At 37.2% G+C, this 19,808-nt stretch overlaps 1 protein-coding gene across 7 annotated transcripts in view; it reads left to right on the forward strand.

Annotated features, from left to right (window-relative positions):
* DOCK4 (dedicator of cytokinesis 4) overlaps positions 1 to 19,808 on the forward strand; it is a 436,196-nt gene that overhangs the window by 330,278 nt on the left and 86,110 nt on the right. For all 7 annotated transcript variants that reach the window (XM_040472219.1, XM_040472215.1, XM_040472222.1 and 4 more), the window contains exon 26: positions 14,114 to 14,212. In XM_040472219.1, coding sequence (XP_040328153.1) covers positions 14,114 to 14,212 — 99 coding nt within the window. The remainder of the gene's footprint in view (positions 1 to 14,113; positions 14,213 to 19,808) is intronic.

The raw sequence follows: 19,808 nt of genomic DNA on the forward strand, positions 1-19,808 counted from the left end.
GTTTACATGGCAGTCCTACATTGAACACTTTTCAGTCTTCGCAGCAAAAGTGCCCACAATAAGTGGACGTACTGTGGGTAAAGGCAGGTCCCACAGCGTGCCGTGGTGAAGTGTTCAGTTCTCTTCCAAGTAGCTTAGCTGTCACGCTGCCCCCCCACGACGCGAACAGGAGGACTGGCTTCTGCTGTATCATAATTCGAGATAACAGGAGCCTTATTTTTACTGTTTAAAAGGATTGTACTTTTTGTTCTTCTACCAACTGTTCTTGAAACTTTAAAATGCTTTCTCTTACTGGAAAGAAAAAAAACACCATTGTAATTGGTTCTTTTCAAAAATCTAGTTGTATGTGGAAGCAGATTTTATAAAGCAGTATACATGGCCATTTGCTCACACCCTCAAGTAATTGGACTCTAGGGTTCCTTACAATTTATAAATGCTTCTTTTCTTTGCACATAATTTGGTTTAGCACCATCTGTAGTGCAAGTGACCCAACTCAGCATAGGCCATGTCTAAGAAAGATACTCTGATGGACTTAGCTGAAGTTTTCATGCCCTGTGGGCATGTGGTCAGGAGATGGGAAGATTTTCAGGAGAATTGAGTAAGAAATTTCTGGAAAAAAATAGTGCATAGGTATAATAGAAGATTTCATGAAGACTATTGTTGTAGCCCTCTAATACTCTTGTTATTCACAATTATTAATAGAAATATCCTTTGTACTCAATGTAAATAAGGTAGACATAAGCCACTGAGACACATAGAGTTTTAAAGCCAATTTATACGTGAATAATTCCCAGCATCCTGATGTTGGCTAACATTGGTTTTTATTTATCATTTTAACAAATTGTTGACGCTTGGGTTTTCAGACAGATACTTCAAATATTTTAAAAACAAAAAATCACATTATGGACAAAAGTATGTAAGATATTGGACATCTAAGCTTTTTTTCTGAGTATGGTCAATACACATAGGTTTGTTTCAGATGTACAACTTGGTGATTGGGCAGATTTATACCAGGGTAGCTACCGTCTGTACTATTCCATTACTCTTACAATATCACTGACTGTATTCCTTATACTCTGCCTTTTACTCCTATGATTTACTCATACCATGACTGGAGACCTGTATCTTCCTCTCCCCTTCACCCATTTTGCCCAGCCTTTCACCCCCTGCCCCCTCTGGCAGCCTTCAGTTCTCTGTATTTATAGGTCTGATTCTGCTTTTTGTGTATTTACTCAAGTTTTAAAGATTCTATTTGTAAGTGAAATCATACGGTATTTCTCTTCCTCAGTGTGGCTTCTTTCATTTACGATAATAACCTCTAGGGCCATCCATGTTGTCTCAAATGGCACAATCACCCTTTTTTAAGGTTGCATAATATACCACATTTTCCTTATCCATTGGTCCATCAATAGACACTTACATTGCCTCCATGTCTTGACTATTGTAAATTGTAAATAATGCTGCAGTAAACACAAGGGTACCTATATCCTTTCGAATTGGTGTTTCATTTTCTTTGGGAAAATACCCGATAGTGGAATTACTGAGTCATATGGTCTTTCTGTTTTTAATTTTTGAGGAACCTCCATACTGTTTTCCACAATGGCTGTACCAATATCCATTCCCACCAACACTACATGAGGGTTCCTTTTCCTCCACCTCCTCTCCAGCACTTGTTGTTTCTTGTCTTTTGGATTTTAGGCATTCAAACAGGTGTGAAGCGATATCTTATTGTGGCTTTGATTTGCATTTTCCTGATGATGAGTGATGTGGAGAATCTTTTCATGAACTCATTGGCCATCTGTATGTCTTCTTGGAAAAATGTTTATTCAGGTTCTCTGCCTGTTTTTAAACCACACTGTTTAGGGGTTTTTTGGTGTTATTTTTATATTTTGGATGTTAATTAAATGCCTTGTTGGGTATATCATTTGCAAATATCTTCTTCCATTCAATATGTTGTCTTTTTGTTCTATTGATGGTTTCCTTTGTTTTACAAAAGCATTTTATTTTGATGTAGTCCCAGTAATTTACTTTTTTAAATATATTATTTTTTAAATGATTATTTATTTATTTTTGACAGAGAGAGAGCAGGGGAGGGGCAGAGAGAGAAGGAGAGAGAGAGAGAGAGAGTCCCAAGGAGGCTCCATGCTGTCAGCCAGCACAGAACCCAGTGCAGGACTCAAATTGATGAACCATGAGGTCATGACATGACCTGAGCTGAAATCAAGAGCCTGATACTTAACCAACTGAACCACCCAGGCACCCCTCCCCCAATAGTTTATTTAGCTTTTTTTTCCCTTACCTTAGGAGATATACCTAGAAAAATGTTGCTGTGGCCAGTGGACACCAAGGCTTCTTACAGGTTAAATGTGCTTGGAGTTCCTAAATAGATTAAATGGATGAATAAAATGACATTGCACAGTAGATGTTGAGGTTAACAACACATCGTAAATGTGCCACAGATCAGATACCAGGGTAAGCTGTTTGCAGTCTGCACCAGATGTGATATATGTAGATACTGACCTGTATTCACAGAAGTGTTCCTGTGTACACTGACTATAAAGACTTAAATAAAGTCTTATTTTTTGAATAATTTCTCTTCTTATTACTAAAATTATTGCACCTATATGTAATTCTTTCAACTTCAAGGTATATTACTATTCACAGGATGGTATGTGTTAGGAATAAATGTTTTAGGAATAAACATTTTAAAGGTATTACTCTAGTAGCTATATTAGAGATAGTGTAGGTAGGATGTAGAAAAACTAAGAGATAAGAAATTAAATGGGTTTCTACTACCTAGATTTGCATTTTTAAGTTGAGATTTAATAGGTTAAAACATTGGACACTGGTTATCAACTGACAGATTCTTATATGTCTATTTATATTTGAAATATAACCTCAAACTTGGGTACCTTATCTCTGTAAAATCAAATCAGTCTGAGCAGTAGGAATAAGAACCAGAGATACTTGGGTTCATATCCCAGTTTCACCATTTTCTCACCATGAAACCTGGGATAAATATCTTAACCTTAGCAGATCTTAATGTAAAATAAAATTAATAGTGTTCACCCAACAAGGCAACAAGGGTCTAGTAGGGAATGCATTTGATAGTGTAATCAAACCTATACATAGTGCCATTCCATAAATGATAGTGTTGTCATAATGTCTTTTTTAAGTTTTATTAAGGTGTAGTTGACATTAAAAAAAGTACATGTTTAAAGTATATAATTTGATAAGTTTTGATATATATTATACTTGTAAACCATTATCACAATCAATATAATTGACATGCCCATCACTCTCAAAAGTTTCATGGTACCCCTCTTTATTTCCTCCATCTTGCTTCTCCATACTACCTCATCCCCAGGCAACCACTGACCTTTCTGTTACTACAGATAAGTTTGCATTTCTGGAATTTTATGAACGGAATCCTACATTACATAGTCATTGTTGTTTTTGCAGGGGAATGTGGCATTTTGACTTCTTTCCCTCAATATAATTATTTGAGTTTCACAACATCCTGACTACCATAGCTTTATAATAAGTTTTGAAGTCAACTAGTATAAGTCCTTCAACTTTATTCTTTTTGTAAGGTGTTGTGACTATTTCAAGTTCTTTGCATTTCCATATGAATTTTAAAATCAGCTTGTCACTTTCTAAAGGCCCACTGTGGTATTGATTGGGATTATACTGAATCTTTTTATCAATTCGATGAGAATCCATATTTGAACAATATTAAACCTCGCAATCCATGAACATAGTATATCTTTGTATTTATTTAGGTGGTCTTTAATTTTTCTTATCAGTATTTTATGATTTTCAGTGTGCAGATCTTACCATACTTTTATCATATATATGACTAAGTACTTCTGTGTTTCAGTGGTATTATAAATTATGTTATGTTAAATTTCAGTTTCTGATGACTCATTTCTCATACATAGAAGTAAAATTGGTTTTGGTAAAATTATGATCCTGTATTCTCAGACATTGATTAATTCACTTAAGTAGTTATAGTGGCTTTTATAGATTCAATAGCATTTTCTCTGTCCATTTTTTTATTCCTTTCCACTCTATATGCCTTATTACTCATTCTTGCTTTATAGCACTGGCTAGAACCTTTAGTGCAGCGTTGATAGAAGTAGGGAATGGTTTAAGCTTCTGAAAAGTCTTTGTTTTGTCTTTCTTTTTGAAAGATTTTTGGTGAGTAAAAAGTTCTCTATTGATAGTTGTTTTTGTTCTTTCAGTACTCTAAAGGTGTTACTCTATGGTCTTCTAGCTTGTATTATTTCTTTTTTATTTTTTAATTTTATTTTTTAAAATTTACACCAAAATTAGCATATAGTACAACAATTATTTCAGGAGTAGAATCCTTAATACTCCTTACCCATTTAGCCTATTCCCCTTCCCACGCCCCCTCCAGTGACCCTCTGTTTGTTCTCCATATTTATGAGTCTCTTCTGTTTTGTTCCCCTCCCTGTTTTTATATTATTTTTGTTTCCCTTCCCTTATGTTCATCTGTTTTGTCTCTTAAAGTCCTCATATGAGGGAAATCATATGATTTTTGTCTTTCTCTGACTAATTTCACTTAGCATAATACCCTCCAGTTCCATCCACATAGTTGCAAATGGCAAGATTTCATTCTTTTTGATTGCCAAGTAATACTCCATTGTGTGTGTGTGTGTGTGTGTGTGTGTGTGTGTGTGTGTGTGTATATATATATATATATATATATATATATACCACATCTTCTTTATCCATTCATCCATCGATGGACATTTGGGCTCTTTCCATACTTTGGCTATTGTTGATAGTGCTGTTATAAACATTGGGGTGCATGTGTCCCTTCGAAACAGCACACCTGTATCCTTTAGATAAATACCTAGTAGTGCAATTGCTGGGTTGTAGGGTAGTTCTATTTTTAATTTTTTGAGGGACCTCCAGACTGTTTTCTAGAGTACCTGCACCAGTTTGCATTCCCACCAGCAGTGCAAAAGAGACCCTCTTTCTCTGCATCCTTGCCAACATCTGTTGTTGCCTGAGTTGTTAATGTTAGCCATTCTGACAGGTGTGAGGTGGTATTTCATTGTGGTTTTGATTTGTATTTCCCTGATAATGAGTGACATTGAGCACTTTTTCATGTGTTGGTTGGCCATCTGGATGTCTTCTTTAGAGAAGTGCCTATTCATGTCTTTTGTACGTTTCCTCACTGGATTATTTGTTTTTTTGGTGTGAGTTTGATCAGTTCTTTATAGATTTTGGATACTAACCTTGTATCTGATATGTTGTTTGCAAATATCTGCTCCCATTCTGTCAGTTGCCTTTTAGTTTTGCTGATTGTTTCCTTCTCTGTGCAGAAGCTTTTTATTTTGATGAGGTCCCAGTAGTTCATTTTTGCTTTTGTTTCCCTTGCCTCCAGAGATGTGTTGAGTAAGAAGTTGCTGCGGCCAAGGTCAAAGGTTTTTGCTTGCTTTCTCCTCGAGGATTTTGATGGCGTCCTGTCTTACATTTAGGTCTTTCATCCATTTTGAGTTTATTTTTGTGTATGGTGTAAGAAAGTGGTCCATGTTCATTCTTCTGCATGTTGCTGTCCAGTTTTCCCAGCACCACTTGCTGAAGAGACTGTCTTTATTCTATTGGATATTCTTTCCTGCTTTGTCAAAGATTAGTTGGCCATACATTTGTGGGTCCATTTCTGGGTTCTCTATTCTGTTCCATTGATATGAGTGGCTGTTCTTGTGCCAGTACCATACTGTCTTGATGATTACAGCTTTCTAGTATAGCTTGAAGTCCGGGATTGTGATGCCTCCTGCCTTGGTTTTCTTTTTCAAGATTGCTTTGGCCATTCAGGGTCTTTTCTGTTTCTATACAAATTTTAGGTTATTTTTTCTAGCTCTGTGAAGAATGCTGGTGTTATTTTGATAGAGATTGCGTTATATATGTAGATTGCTTTGGGTAGTATCAACATTTTAACAATATTTCTTCTTCCTATCCAGGAGCATGGAATATTTTTCCATTTTTTGGTGTCTTCTTCAATTTCTTTCATAAGCTTTCTATAGCTTTCAGTGTATAGATCTTTCACCTCTTTGGTTAAAATTATTCCTAGGTATTTTATGTTTTTTGGTGCAATTTTAAATGGGATCGATTCCTTGATTTCTCTTTCTGTTGCTTCATTGTTGGTGTATAGGAATGCAACCAATTTCTGTGCGTTGATTTTATATCCTGCAACTTTGCTGAATTCATGGATCAGATCTAGTAGCAGTTTTTTGGTGGAATCTTTTGGGTTTTCCATATAGAGTATCATGTCATCTGCGAAGAGTGAAAGTTTGACCTCCTCCCGGCCGATTTGGATGCCTTTTATTTCTTTGTGTTGTCCGATTGCAGAGGCTAAGATTTCCAATACTGTGTTGAATAACAGTGGTGAGAGTGGACATCCCTGTCTTGTTCCTGACCTTAGGGGGAAAGCTCTCAGTTTTTCCCCATTGAGGATGTTATTAACTTTGGGTTGTTCATATATGGCTTTTATGATCTTGAGGTATGATCCTTCTGTCCCTACTTTCTTGAGGGTTTTTTTCAAGAAAGGATGCTGTATTTTGTCAAGTGCTTTCTCTGCATCTATTGAGAGGATCATATGGTTCTTGTCCTTTCTTTTATTGATGTGATGAGTCACGTTAGTTGTTTTGTGGATATTGAACCAGTCCTACATCCCAGGTATAAATCCCATTTGCTCATGGTGAATAATTTTTTTAATGTATTGTTGGATCCAGTTGGCTAATATCTTGTTGAGGATTTTTGCATCCATGTTCATCAGGGAAATTGGTCTATAGTTCTCCTTTTATTGGGGTCTCTGTCTGGTTTTGCATTCAAGGTAATGTTGGCTTCATAGAATGTGTTTGGAATTTTTCCCTCCATTTCTATTTTTTGGAACAACTTCAATAGAATAGGTGTTAACTCTTCCTTAAATGTTTGGTAGAATTCCCCTGGAAAGCTGTCTGGCCCTGGACTCTTGTTTTTTGGCAGATTTTTGATTACTAATTCGATTTCCTTATTGGGTGTGGGTATGTTCAAATTTTCTATTTCTTCCTGTTTCAGTTTTGGTAGTGTATATGTTTCTAGGAATTTGTCCATTTCTTCCAGATTGCCCATTTTATTGGCATATAATTGCTCATAATATTCTCTTACTGTTTTTATTTCTGCTGTGTTGTGATCTCTCCTCTTTCATTCTTGATTTTATTTATTTGGGTCCTTTTTCTTTTTGATCAAACTGGCTAGTGGTTTCTCAATTTTGTTAATTCTTTCAAAGAACCAGTTTCTGGTTTCATTGATCTGTTCTCTGTTTTTTTTGGTTTCAATAGCATTAATTTCTGCTCTAATCTTTATTCTTTCCTGTCTTCTGCTGGTTTTGGGTTTTATTTGCTGTTCTTTTTCCAGCTCCTTAAGGCGTAAGGTTAGGTTGTGTATCTGAGATCTTTCTTCCTTCTTTAGAAAGGCCTGGATTGGTATATACTTTCCTCTTATGACTGCCTTTGCTGCATCCCAGAGGTTTTGGGTTGTGGTGTTATCATTTTCATTGGCTTCCATATACTTTTTAACTTCCTCTTTAGCTGCTTGGTTAGCCCATTCATTGTTTAGTAGGATGTTCTTCAGTCTCCAAGTATTTGTTACCTTTCCAATTTTTTTCTTGTGGTTGATTTCGGGTTTCATAGCATTGTGGTCTGAATATGCACGGTATGATCTCGATCTTTTTGTACTTACTTAGGGCTGTTTTGTGTCCCAGTATATGGTCTATTCTGGTGAACATTCCATGGGCATGTATATTCTTCTGCTTTAGGATGAAATCTTCTGAATATATCTGTTAAGTCCATCTGGTCCAGTGTGTCATTCAAAGCCATTGTTTCCTTGTTGATTTTTTGATTAGATGATCTGTCCATTGCTGTGAGTGTGGTGTTGAAGTCTCCCACTATTATGGTATTACTATCAATGAGTTTCTTTATGTTTGTGATAAATTGATTTATATATTTGGATGCTCTCACATTTGTTGCATAAATGTTTACAACTGTTATTTTTTCTTGGTGTGTAGACCCCTTGATTATGATATAATGCCCTTCTGCATCTCTTGATACAGTCTTTATTTTAAAGTCTAGTTTGTCTGATATAAGTATGGCTACTCCAGCTTTCTTTTGTTGACCATTAGCATGATAGATGGTTCTCCAATACCTTACTTTGAATCTGAAGGTGTCTTTAGATCTAAAGTGTGTCTCTTGTAAACAGCATATAGACGGATCTTGTTTTCTTATCCATTCTGTTACCCTGTGTCTTTTGATTGGAGCATTGAGTCCATTGATGTTTACAGTGAGTACTGAAAGATATGAATTTGTGTATGTATGTATGTATGTATTTATATATTCATCTTTTCTCCCCTCAGAGAGTGCCCCTTAAAATTTCTTGCAGGGATGGTTTAGTGGTCACAAACTCCTTTAATTTTTGTTTGTCTGGGAAACTTTTTATCTCTCCTTCTGTTTTGAATGACAGCCTTGCTGTATAAAGAATTCTTGGCTGCGTATTTTTCTGATTCAGCACATTGAATATATCCTGCCAGTCCTTTCTGGCCTGCCAAGTTTCTGTGGATAGGTCTGGTGCAAACCTGATCTGTCTTCCATTGTAGGTTAAGGACTTTTTTTCCCTTGCTGCTTTCATGATTTTCTCCTTGCCTTAGTATTTTGTGAATTTGACTATATGCCTTGTTGATGGTCGGTTTTTGTTGAATCTAATGGGTTTTTGTTGAATCTCTGTGCTTCCTGGATTTTGATGTCTTTGCCTTTCCCCACATTAGGAAAGTTTTCCACTATGATTTGCTCACATAACACTTCTACCCCTATTTCTCTCTCTTCCTCTTCTGGGACCCCTATGATTCTGATGTTGTTCCCTTTTAAAGAGTCACTGATTTCTCTAATTCTTTTTTTTTTTTTTTTTCAATGTTTATTTATTTTTGGGATAGAGAGAGACAGAGCATGAACGGGGGAGGGGCAGAGAGAGAGGGAGACACAGAATCGGAAACAGGCTCCAGGCTCCGAGCCATCAGCCCAGAGCCCGACGCGGGGCTCGAACTCACGGAGCGCGAGATCGTGACCTGGCTGAAGTCGGACGCTTAACCGACTGCGCCACCCAGGCGCCCCAAGATTTCTCTAATTCTTAAATTGTGCTCTTTTGCCTTAATCTCCCTCTTTTTTTGTGCTTCATTATTCTCCATAAGTTTGTCCTCTGTATCACTGATTCTCTGTTCTGCCTCATCCATTCTTGCTGCTGTGGCATCCATTCGTGATTGCAGCTCAGTTATAGCATTTTTTATTTCATCCTGACTAGTTTTTACTTGTTTTATTTCTGCAGAAAGGGATTCTAATCTATTTTCGACTCCAGCTAGTATTCTTATCGTGATTCTAAATTCTGGTTCAGACCTCTTGCTTGTATCTGTGTTGGCTAAATGCCTGGATGGCGTTTCTTCCTGCTCTTTCTTTTTGAGTGAATTCCTTCGGTCATCATTTTGAAGGGAGAAAATGAATGAAGTAGAAAAAATTAACATTAAAAAAATATTAAAATTAAAAAATTAAAAATACTCAAAAAATCAAATAAATGATGCTAGATCCTAGGTGTGTTTTGGTCTGGGTGTTGAAAGTGGCTTGATAGATTAGAGAAAAAAGGGGGAGAAAAAAGAAAAAAAAAGAAATCGTTTAAAAATTTGAAAAAATGAATAATACACTGAAGTAAACTAAAATGAAATGATGGAAGTAAGGTAGAATTTGAAAAAAGTTACACAAAAGTACAGAATATAGTAGAAAAAATTAAAAATATTTTTAATAAAAATTTAAAAAATGAATTTTTTCTCTTTCTGTATTCAAGAAAAAGAAGAGAAACAGAAAAGAGAAAAAAGAAAAAAAGAAAAAGGAAATTGTTTGAAAATTTGAAAAAGTGAATACACTGAAGTAGACTAAAATAAATGATGGAAGTAAAATAGAATTTGAAAAAAATACACAAAAGTAAAAAATATAGTAAAAAATATTTTTAATAACAATTGAAAATAAGAATGAATTTTTTCTCTTTCTGTATTCAAGAAAAAGAAAAGTGAAAAAGAGAAAAAAAGAAAAAAAGAAGAAAGAAAGAAAATTGAATACATGGACCTGCTAACAGATTGAAATACGACTGAAATTACTGTTTTTCCCTAGAAGTCAGACTGTGAAGGGCTTTATTGTCCATAAACTAAGCAGGCAGTGAGACTTGTGTTCTTGAAGAGCTAGGTTGGCCCAGTTGTGCAGGATTTAGTGTAACGGCTCCATTCTTCACTAGATGGCACTGCTAGCCTACTGGGGTGGAGTGTTGTGGCCCTCGTAGGTGTGTATATGCATGCGTGGGAGTGGTGAAAATGGCATCACCCAGCTACCTAGTCTCTAGTATCAGAACTCTGTTCTCCCCAATCAGCAATCGCCCACCGATCCTTTGTCTTCAGCTTTCGTCCACTCCCCACTTTTACTCTGTCCGTGACCAAGCCCTAGGTAGGACCTCTCTCGTAAGTTTTGTCTCAGATGTGGCTGTTTTCCCTGGCATCTTACTTCTGAGGGACTGTGGCTTTGACCCGTTCCATCCCTCTACAGAGGGTCTTACCAGGCAATGGCCAAATGCCGGCTGCACCCAGGAACATTCATGGGACCATGCTGCTGCCGGCGCCCCGAGACTGCAGCCAGGTGCCAGCTGCCCCAGAAAAAGTTCACGAGACAGTTTAGCAGCAGTGTTTCAAGGATTATGGAAAATCGCAACCCACATCTGGCACCAGGCTTCACCCTTAACGACCTTGTTCCAGCACCAGCGAATGTGGCCATTTTCTGGGGTCTGCTGGGACCAGGTGGCCTCAACAGTCTCTACCAAAGTTCCTTCCAGCAGTGGAACTGCTTTTCCCCCTGTGGCCCAAGAACCTCCTGGACCCCACTCTGCTCCTGGGGGTTTGCCCTTCCCACCAGAGCACTACCAGGTATCGAACTGCAGAGTTGCAGACTCTGCGCTCCCCTTGTTTACAGTCTTAATGGAATTTAAACCCTCTCTTTCTCCTTTCTCCATTTTTAGTTTAGTCCCTGCGGCTGTTTCCAATTTTCGACTTTTTCTCCAGCTGCTTTTGGGGAGGGGTGCTTTTCCCATATTCCCCCCTGTCCCCATATCCGTCCTCTCTCCACCCGCAAAGCAGTTCCCTGCCCTCCGTGGTTTCTCTCTCCCCATGTTCACCTCTCCGCGCCGCGTACTGCTGAGTTCTGTGGTTCAGGTTGTGCAGATTGTTATGTTAATCCTCAGATCAGTGTTCTAGGTGTGCAGGATGGTTTAGTGTTGGTCTGGCTGTAATTCATGGACGCAAGACACACAGAAAACTTCCATGCTGTTCCACCATCTTGGTTCCCTCCTAGCTTGTATTATTTCTAAAGAGATTTATCTCATCCCTATCTTTGTTTCTCTATATATAACGTGTCTTTTTTTCACTGACTGTTGTTAAGATTTTCTCTTTATCCCTGGCTATCAGCAGTTTTATTGTAATTTACTTTTGTGTATTTTCTTTCATGTTTCTTGTGAATAGGAACTATTGACCTTTTTTGATACATAGGTTTATAGTTTTCATAGAATCTGAAAATTTTCACCTTTATTCTTCAATTACTTTTTCTACTCCCTCCTCTTTGAGATCTGTAATTACATATATATTATGCTACTGGAAGTTATCCTATAGTTCACTGATGCTTTTTCTTTTTTGTTGTTGTGGGGTTTTTTTAAAAATTTTTTTAAATGTTTTTATTTATATTGAAGGAGGGGGGGGGGAGCAGAGAGGGAGACACAGAATCCAATGCAGGCTCCAGGCTCTGAACTGTCAGCACAGAGCCCGACGCGGGGCTCAAACTCACGAACTGTGAGATCATGACCTGAGCCGAGGTCGGACGCTTAACCAACTGAGCCACCCAGGCACCCCTGTTGTAGTTTTACTTTTGGAGAATTTCTAATTCAAGTTCAGTAATCTTACCCTCTGCAAATGTCTAATCTGCCAGTGGTCCTGTTAAGTAAATTTTCATGTCACACATTATAGTCTTCATCTCTAGAAGTTCAATTTGAATCTATTTGATATCTTTCATGTCTGAAATTAACATGTTCAAACTTTACTCTAGTTTCCTGAATATATAGAATATAGTAACAATAACTACTTTAATGCCCTTTACTGTTAATTCTGTTATTTATGTTTTACCTGGATCTGTTTTTATTGATTTTTTTCTCCTCATTTGCATCATTATTTTCCTGCTATTTATTTATATGCTTGGTAATTTTTCTTGAATGCCAGATATTGTGAATTTTATGCTTTTGAAAAGTGGATTTTTTTTTAATTCCTAAAAATAGCTTTGAATGTTGCTTTAACATGAGGTTAAATTTCTTAGGAACTGTTTGATTATTTAACACCTTGCTTATGAACTTCTTTAGGTAGGATCAGAGCAGCATTTATTCTAGGAGTAATTTTTCCCTGCCACTGAGAAAAGATCATTTTTAGTATTCTAATTGATTCCCTAATAATGGCGAGGTTTTTCCAGTCTTGCTGATGAGAAAAGGCACTATTCCCAGCCCTTTATGAGCACCAGGTACTGTTCTCTCAGTCCTTTGGGATATTTTCCTAGCTTTGGGTTGTTTCCTCACACACATGCACTAAAATATTAATCATTGTGCCCCTGAATTTTCTATTTCTTGTGTTAAGTACCAAGAATGTCTTTGTTCATTAACAAAGTATTATATTGTGCTTAGAAGATAGATTTCTGCTAGCCCTTACTAGTTAGTTTCTTAAATATTTGCCCTAATAAGCATGCAGGAATAATTATCTGTCATACTTGTGTGTGACAATTATTTATTCTCATGCAAGAAGGCAGCCTGCATCTTTGGCCACCCTGTGCTGTCATTAAGTAGCATCTTCAGGCCTCCCATGGCAGCTGGTAGGAATATGTTTGACTGTAGCTGCCTCTGTTGGAAAATCCCAATTTCTGAGAGGTTTTAGTCTCTAATTTTATATGTGAGCCTATAGTCTCTTTCCATGTAAATACACACACACACACACACACACACACACACACACACACACACCAATTCCCAATTAAGGTACATTTTTATAAACTTAGAGTCATTACTGATTGCCACTCCTGTTGTGTTCATTGTGTTTTAAATGTTATTGTTCTCATTAAAAGTAGATCATTTTTTGCTGAGCAAAAAAGGTTGCATCAAAGCACAGATACTTTAAATCAGATTTACTTTGGGAAATGCAAGTGATAGCAATTTTATAGGTCTTCAAACCTATGGATGCTACTTTTTTTCATTATTAATTTTTAAAAATTGACTTTTTAGGAGTCAATCACATAGCACCCAAGCAGCAAAGAGTTACAAACTATTTTTAGTTTTTATTTTTTTAATGACAGACTATTTTTAAAAGGAGTTTGGAACCAACATTGTAATGTATGGCTTTTTTATACCCTGAAAATCAGCAGACCAGCACTCAGATGAGTTGGAAGAGATTATGTGAATTCAAAAATGAGCATGAAGTTACTGGAAGAGCTTTGGAATCAGAAAGATGTAGAGATAACTCTAGCTCTTTCACTTTTTAGTGATGTGACTTTGGACAAGTCTTTTAGCCCACTGAACCTACAATTTATCTTCTTTGAATAAATATTATACCCCCTCATAGCATTGATAATGAGGTTCAAATGACAGTGAATGAAGGTATAGTAAATTCTCAGTAAGTGGCCTTGCCTTTTTTAAGTGTGTGAGGTTGGTTTCCTAGTGAAAAGCTTCCACCCAAGTTAAAAAAAAAAAAAAATCTACTCCCAATTTGAAAATGCATGTATACCAAGTAAAGGGTATTCATCAGAGGGAGAAATTTTGACCATAATACTATGGTTAGTTTAGATTAAAAAGACTTCACAGAGTGACTTTAGATCCTCATGGATTTTTTTAAAAAAACACTTAAAAAGTGTTCTATTTGAGGACAGTTCAAGGTAAGTTACTGATGTTCATTTTTGCTCTCATTAAAAACTATGTTGTTTTTTTTTTTTCTTTACATTAGGGTGAGTTTGTTGCTTGTCTCCTGTCCCTATTACGACAAATGACAGATAGACATTATCAACAACTTCTTGATAGTTTCAATACAAAGGAAGAGTTAAGGGTAAGTGACATTTTTTTAAAAAAATTTCCTATATCATTTTAGCTTTCCTTGTTCACATTCATCGTTGTTCAAATAGTTCCTTGACAGTTGTTTTACCTGTTTTTGTTAAATCTATGCTATTTTTTCTCACCTTCATCCACATGTCTGACTATCTTGGCTCTTTAAGATTTTCAACTACTCAAGCAAAGCAAATTAACTTTTATTTTATACAAGGACATAGGCTTTGAAATACCTGTCAGCAAAATCCAGTAAACTAGAAACACAATCACAGACCTAATGAGACAAAAGCAAATAGAGTAACTCTAGTTAGGTAGACTTAGGAATATTGGCCTTATAGATGATAAGGAAGAATATATAAACCTATTATCTGATTTCATCACTCTAAAACCACAATGAGTAGTTCTGGCTACAACGTTCCGACTAGAGAAGCAGAGTTGTGTTTGACATTCTCTATGAGCTACAGTCTAATCACTATGCTGTGCTAGTGTGACAGGCTGACATTCAATAGGAAATATTGATGCCAGGTTTGTAAAAATTCACACTTTGCTGAGATTTATGGAACTTCAATACTTCCATCATGGTGTTCACTAAAAGCTTAGAAGTTGATTGTCCTCAGTTGGAGGAATGACCTGTCATCTTTTCTTATTTACTTTTATCTCTCTTCCGTCTCTTGAGTTTTCCAGGCATCTTCATAGGTAAGCCATCATAATGGAAGGAGTACTGACATGCCAGGTGGTGGAGAATTAGAGGACCGTAGAACAGTCGCGCTGCAATGTTGGCGTGACCAGAAGCCTTTGCAGCACCTCAGGGGGAGATTTGTAGATTTTTAGAATATATATCATGCACAGGAATCATTTACCTTTGATTTTTAACTGCCTGGAAGATGTTGCATGACCTCAGAAAAATCCTTTAGTTACCTTGCGGCAGATGACAGGCTGAATCATGAAACAAAGAGAATAGATTTGGGCAGATGTAATCTTTCTAGCAGTCAGTCATTTGGCATATACCTGTGCCTAACAATCTGTTTTTCATGATTACTTTCAATCTTGAGTTTAGAATTAAAAACAGATAAAGGACTTTAGATGATACCCACTCTAGATACAGAAATCCATGTGGCTAAAAAGGAAGATAATTGTGCAGTTATTAACATTCTTCAGAAGTTGAGTATGTAACACTATTAAGGAGCTATTAGGCTTTACATAAGAGGTCTATGACTTCATGTTTCAAACTTTCACATAAGAAAGGATACTTACTTTTATAGAGCCTAGGAATTAAAAAAATAACCGAGAAGCATGCATTGAAAACCATGGTGAATTTAATCTAGGTATTGAGTTTTATGCCTTATTATTCACATTAATAACAATAGAGCAAATGGAAGTAATGAATAAAGTATTTTGTATGGCCTTTCCTCATTTCAGTCATCCACACACCTTTTCAAAATTTCCTACTTCAAAATTAACTAGGCCTTCAGGCCAGGAAAATTATTTCATGCTCTTAATTAATTCATCTGTCCTTCAAGAAATACTGATTGAAAAATTCAGGCATGCTAAGCCCTACTAGTTTTATTATGTAGCCAGGAACAAATTGTCCAGTCCCTGTAGGGGGAGAAATCAGGCAGGTAATAGACATTGACCCCACAGTGCTCCAGAGCATCTAGGAATTCCTGCCAGGCCAAACTCATGACATGAGGAAAAGTCCCTAAGGGAGCTCTCAGCTGAGAGCTAAGAGATGAGTAAGAGTGTGCTGTTCCTGTCTTTGGTTAGATCTCTCACCTAAAGTGTCCCCAGAATGTGCTGACATAGCATACTCTCTGCACTCACAGTTATTCAAATCTGGAATGCTTTAGTTTATTTGTTTGGGTGAATCCCCATCCCCTAGCCACTAGATTATAAGCTCCTTGGTGTCTGAAGCTTTGACTGGTTCACTGCTGTATCCTCAGATCCCAGAACATGCTCACCACGTTTTAGGCACTCAAGAAACATTTGTTGATTGTTTGATAGAATATAGACTATGAGGAAGAGAGGTGTAAGATACAGTGCTCTGAGAATGTGTGTCGACTTTATGTTGAGGACATCTGGAAGCTGCGGAGGGTTTTAAGAAAGAAAGGAGAGCCATGATCCCATTTCAGTTAAGAAAAACCTGCTTGGTTGCACTATTGAAAATGAATTAGCCAAAGACAAACAGGAAGCAGAACTGTGTAAAGTATCTGAGGCAGAATAGTCTGTGCTAGTGATGACTGTGGCCTGAAAGAGAGGTGATCATGATGGTAGATTCTAGTCATTTAGGAAGTTCAGTTGACAGGTGTTGGTAACTGATTTCATAAAAAAAAAAAAAAAAAAAAAAGATGAAGGAGAGAGAAGAGTTGAAGATGAATCCCAGGCTCTCTGACAACAGGCCAGATGTGGGTGCCACTCACTGCACGGGGAACCAAGGAGGTATGGGTGTACAGGTTTGGGAGCAAACATAAATTCAGTTTCAGCTTGAGTTTGGTCACTTGAGGGACATTAAAATGAATGTTTTATAAACAGTGTCTGAAGTTCAAGAGACAGAGCTAGGCTGCAGTTGTAGATTTGGGAATTATCAGCTAGTGAATAGTAATTGATAGGGAAGTAAATGTGAACACAGAAGAAGAGTGTAGAGCATGTAATTGAAGAGCTCTAAATAGAATCCTAAGCATGAAGGGGGGAGAAGTGGTGAACAGTACTGGCTATTGCAGGGCGGTGAGGTGGGATCATAAAAGGGTCTGTTCCTATTGTTGATGAACTTGATGAGCAATTTCAATACAGTGGTGAGGGTGGAAACCAAGCTGTCATGAATTGCAGAATGGAAAAATGAAAAAGATACAGTAGATGCATGCCGTGTTTCAAGAAAGGGAGGATAGGTATGTACTAAAGGGGAACTTTGGATGTCGTAGAAATATTTATATTGGAGGAGACTTAAGCATGTTTGAATATGGATGATTAGAGCTGGTGGAGGAGAAGCTGAAGACATAAGGAAGAAGTGCAAGGGTGGTGAGGTTCCCTGCAAAGGCAGCAGGAGGGGACAGAAGTATCTGTGACTAGGAGGAAGATCACCTTTCCAGTGTAAGAATGAAAGGGGAGTAACTGGAGTGAAGGCAAGCTAAAAGTCATTTTTTTTAATTTTTTTTTTTTTTTTTTTACTAAAGGCTAATTAGTCATCTGGTTTTAATCTGCATTTTAAAAGTTCAGATGTCACCTTTTAACAGATTTTTCTTGTTCTCAGTTTTCTTAAAACCCAAATATCCCTATTTATGCTACTGAAATCTAAATTCCAAGATCTTTTAAAATAGTAACACTGGTCCACTGTCCCTTATGCCAAGTCCTTAATATTAAGTGCATTTTAGAAATTAGAATCTTTTGACATTTCAGAAAGGTAATCTATGTGGTGCACATACTATATATGGGCATAGCCACTCTAATAAAAAATCTTAATATTTGTGGAGTTAAAAAATATTCACTCCAGGTGAGGTTAAATAAAGACTAAATAGTTCAGGTCAGGTTTTGCTGCCAAATGGATTATCACCAACATTTTAGACCACTTTGAGCTTTGGCTATTGTGGTAAAGAGCTGAGAACCTCAAACAGTAAACATTTATATAATTGTAAATCTTAGTGCATGCAAGGTACTGTTCTAAAAGGTTGATTAATATTAACTCCCTGAATCCTCAGAAGAACCCCCTGAGGTTGGCACTATTACTATTTTATTACAAATGACAGTTACTTGATTCAACAAACATATATTGAGCACAGTGGCTAGACATTAGGGATATCAAGACGAGAAAAACAGTCTTTGCTAGTCTTGCTAGTCTTTGCTAGTCTTAATGCTTTCATGTTATTAACAGCATCTAAATCATTAAGTTATAATTGAGTGGGATGTATATAAACAACAGTGATGATGGCTGATATTACCTCCTCACCACCACCCCCACTGCTATGGGCCAGATGCAGCGCTAAAGACTTTCCCTACAGTGCCTCATTTTACTCCCGGCCAACCAACCCCCCAGCGCCGCCCCCGGCCCCCCCCCCCCCCCCGCAAGGAAGTAACTGAGAGGGCCTGGAATTCCATTAACATCTGAGCGCTTGTTCATGCAGCTCAACTCACCTTTTCCCTAAACTCTAATGACATTTGTTAGAAACCAAAATCTTTGCTATCAAATTGCATAAAATTTCATTTGTCCACTCTTTAAAAGTAATAAGGCAATTCCAGTCATGGAGATGAAAGGCCAAGTTAATGGAAAGAGTTATTTGAGGGTTTTGTATCTACCTTTAGATTAGAAATGGAATATATAATACATAAGGGAGGGTAGAGCTTAGTAAAGTGATAGTCAATGGAAAATTATAACTGCTATTGGGATTAGACAGGAAGAATCCCATTTAACCTACTAGTTAAAAGTGATCAAAGTATATGTCTGCCTCCCTTCCACATACATGTTTTCTGATGCCCAGTGGGAGCTACTGTTAACACATAAGGTTGTATCCTCATAGATTATTTTTTATGGTATATACACACGTTTTTTTTTTTTAATTTTTTTTTTCAAACGTTTATTTATTTTTGGGACAGAGAGAGACAGAGCATGAACGGGCGAGGGGCAGAGAGAGAGGGAGACACAGAATCAGAAACAGGCTCCAGGCTCTGAGCCATCAGCCCAGAGCCCGACGCGGGGCTCGAACTCACGGACCGCGAGATCGTGACCTGGCTGAAGTCGGACGCTTAACCGACTGCGCCACCCAGGCGCCCCTATACACACGTATTTTTAATGGAATATAGCATTCATAGTAGTTGCACTTTTCCACATAGTAATATGTCCTGAACATTATAGAGCTTGTTACATCTTTTATTCTTCTGAATCTCATTGTATGGATGCTAAATAATGTAATCATTCCCCTTTTGTTGGGTATTCAGGATGTTTCTGATTTTTGCCAATGGAAAGGTTATAGTGGTGAACATCATGATAACACATCTCTCTGTGCTTGTGGCCTTATTGCTGCAGAATGAATTCCTGAAGTAGAACCGCGATATGTGCACTTTAAATCTTCATTAATACTGACAGATTAGATGTTGAAACATTCAGGTGAACATTTTTGTTGTTCTTTATTCCTAGCATCACTGCTTTTTTTTTTCTTTACTCTTATCAATTCAAAGAAAGATTTGGCCTAGCATTTCACAGTGGTTCTCTAAATGAAAACAAATTTGAAAGTATGTAGTTCTCGTATTTACTAAGACTATTGGTGTTTTTACTCCATTCTTGCTTGAAGAATCAGGACCTCTCCAGGGTGATTCTTGGGGTAGCTTCTGACATTTTGAACAGTATGCCATTTCTTCTCCTTGGTTCTCGGGTGCTATGTATGAGTGGTGTAAGTAACAATGTCAAGAGAACTGTGTAGGACCAAGGACCCAAGGACGGGTACTCTGCGTTATTTAGTTCTTTCCTTCTGTAGAATGGCATTATTTTAGAAATGAACAAAAGCAAGACTAGGAAGTGATTAGGGTTTTTTTTCCTCCTTCTGTAGTCAGTAACGTTTTATTATACACCCACCTTCTACTGAGGGCTAAAGTTTTGTCCATATCCATGGTAT

The sequence above is a fragment of the Herpailurus yagouaroundi genome, unplaced genomic scaffold (genome assembly GCF_014898765.1).
Source record: "Herpailurus yagouaroundi ecotype Mexico unplaced genomic scaffold, PumYag 100, whole genome shotgun sequence".
NCBI lineage: Eukaryota > Metazoa > Chordata > Mammalia > Carnivora > Felidae > Herpailurus > Herpailurus yagouaroundi.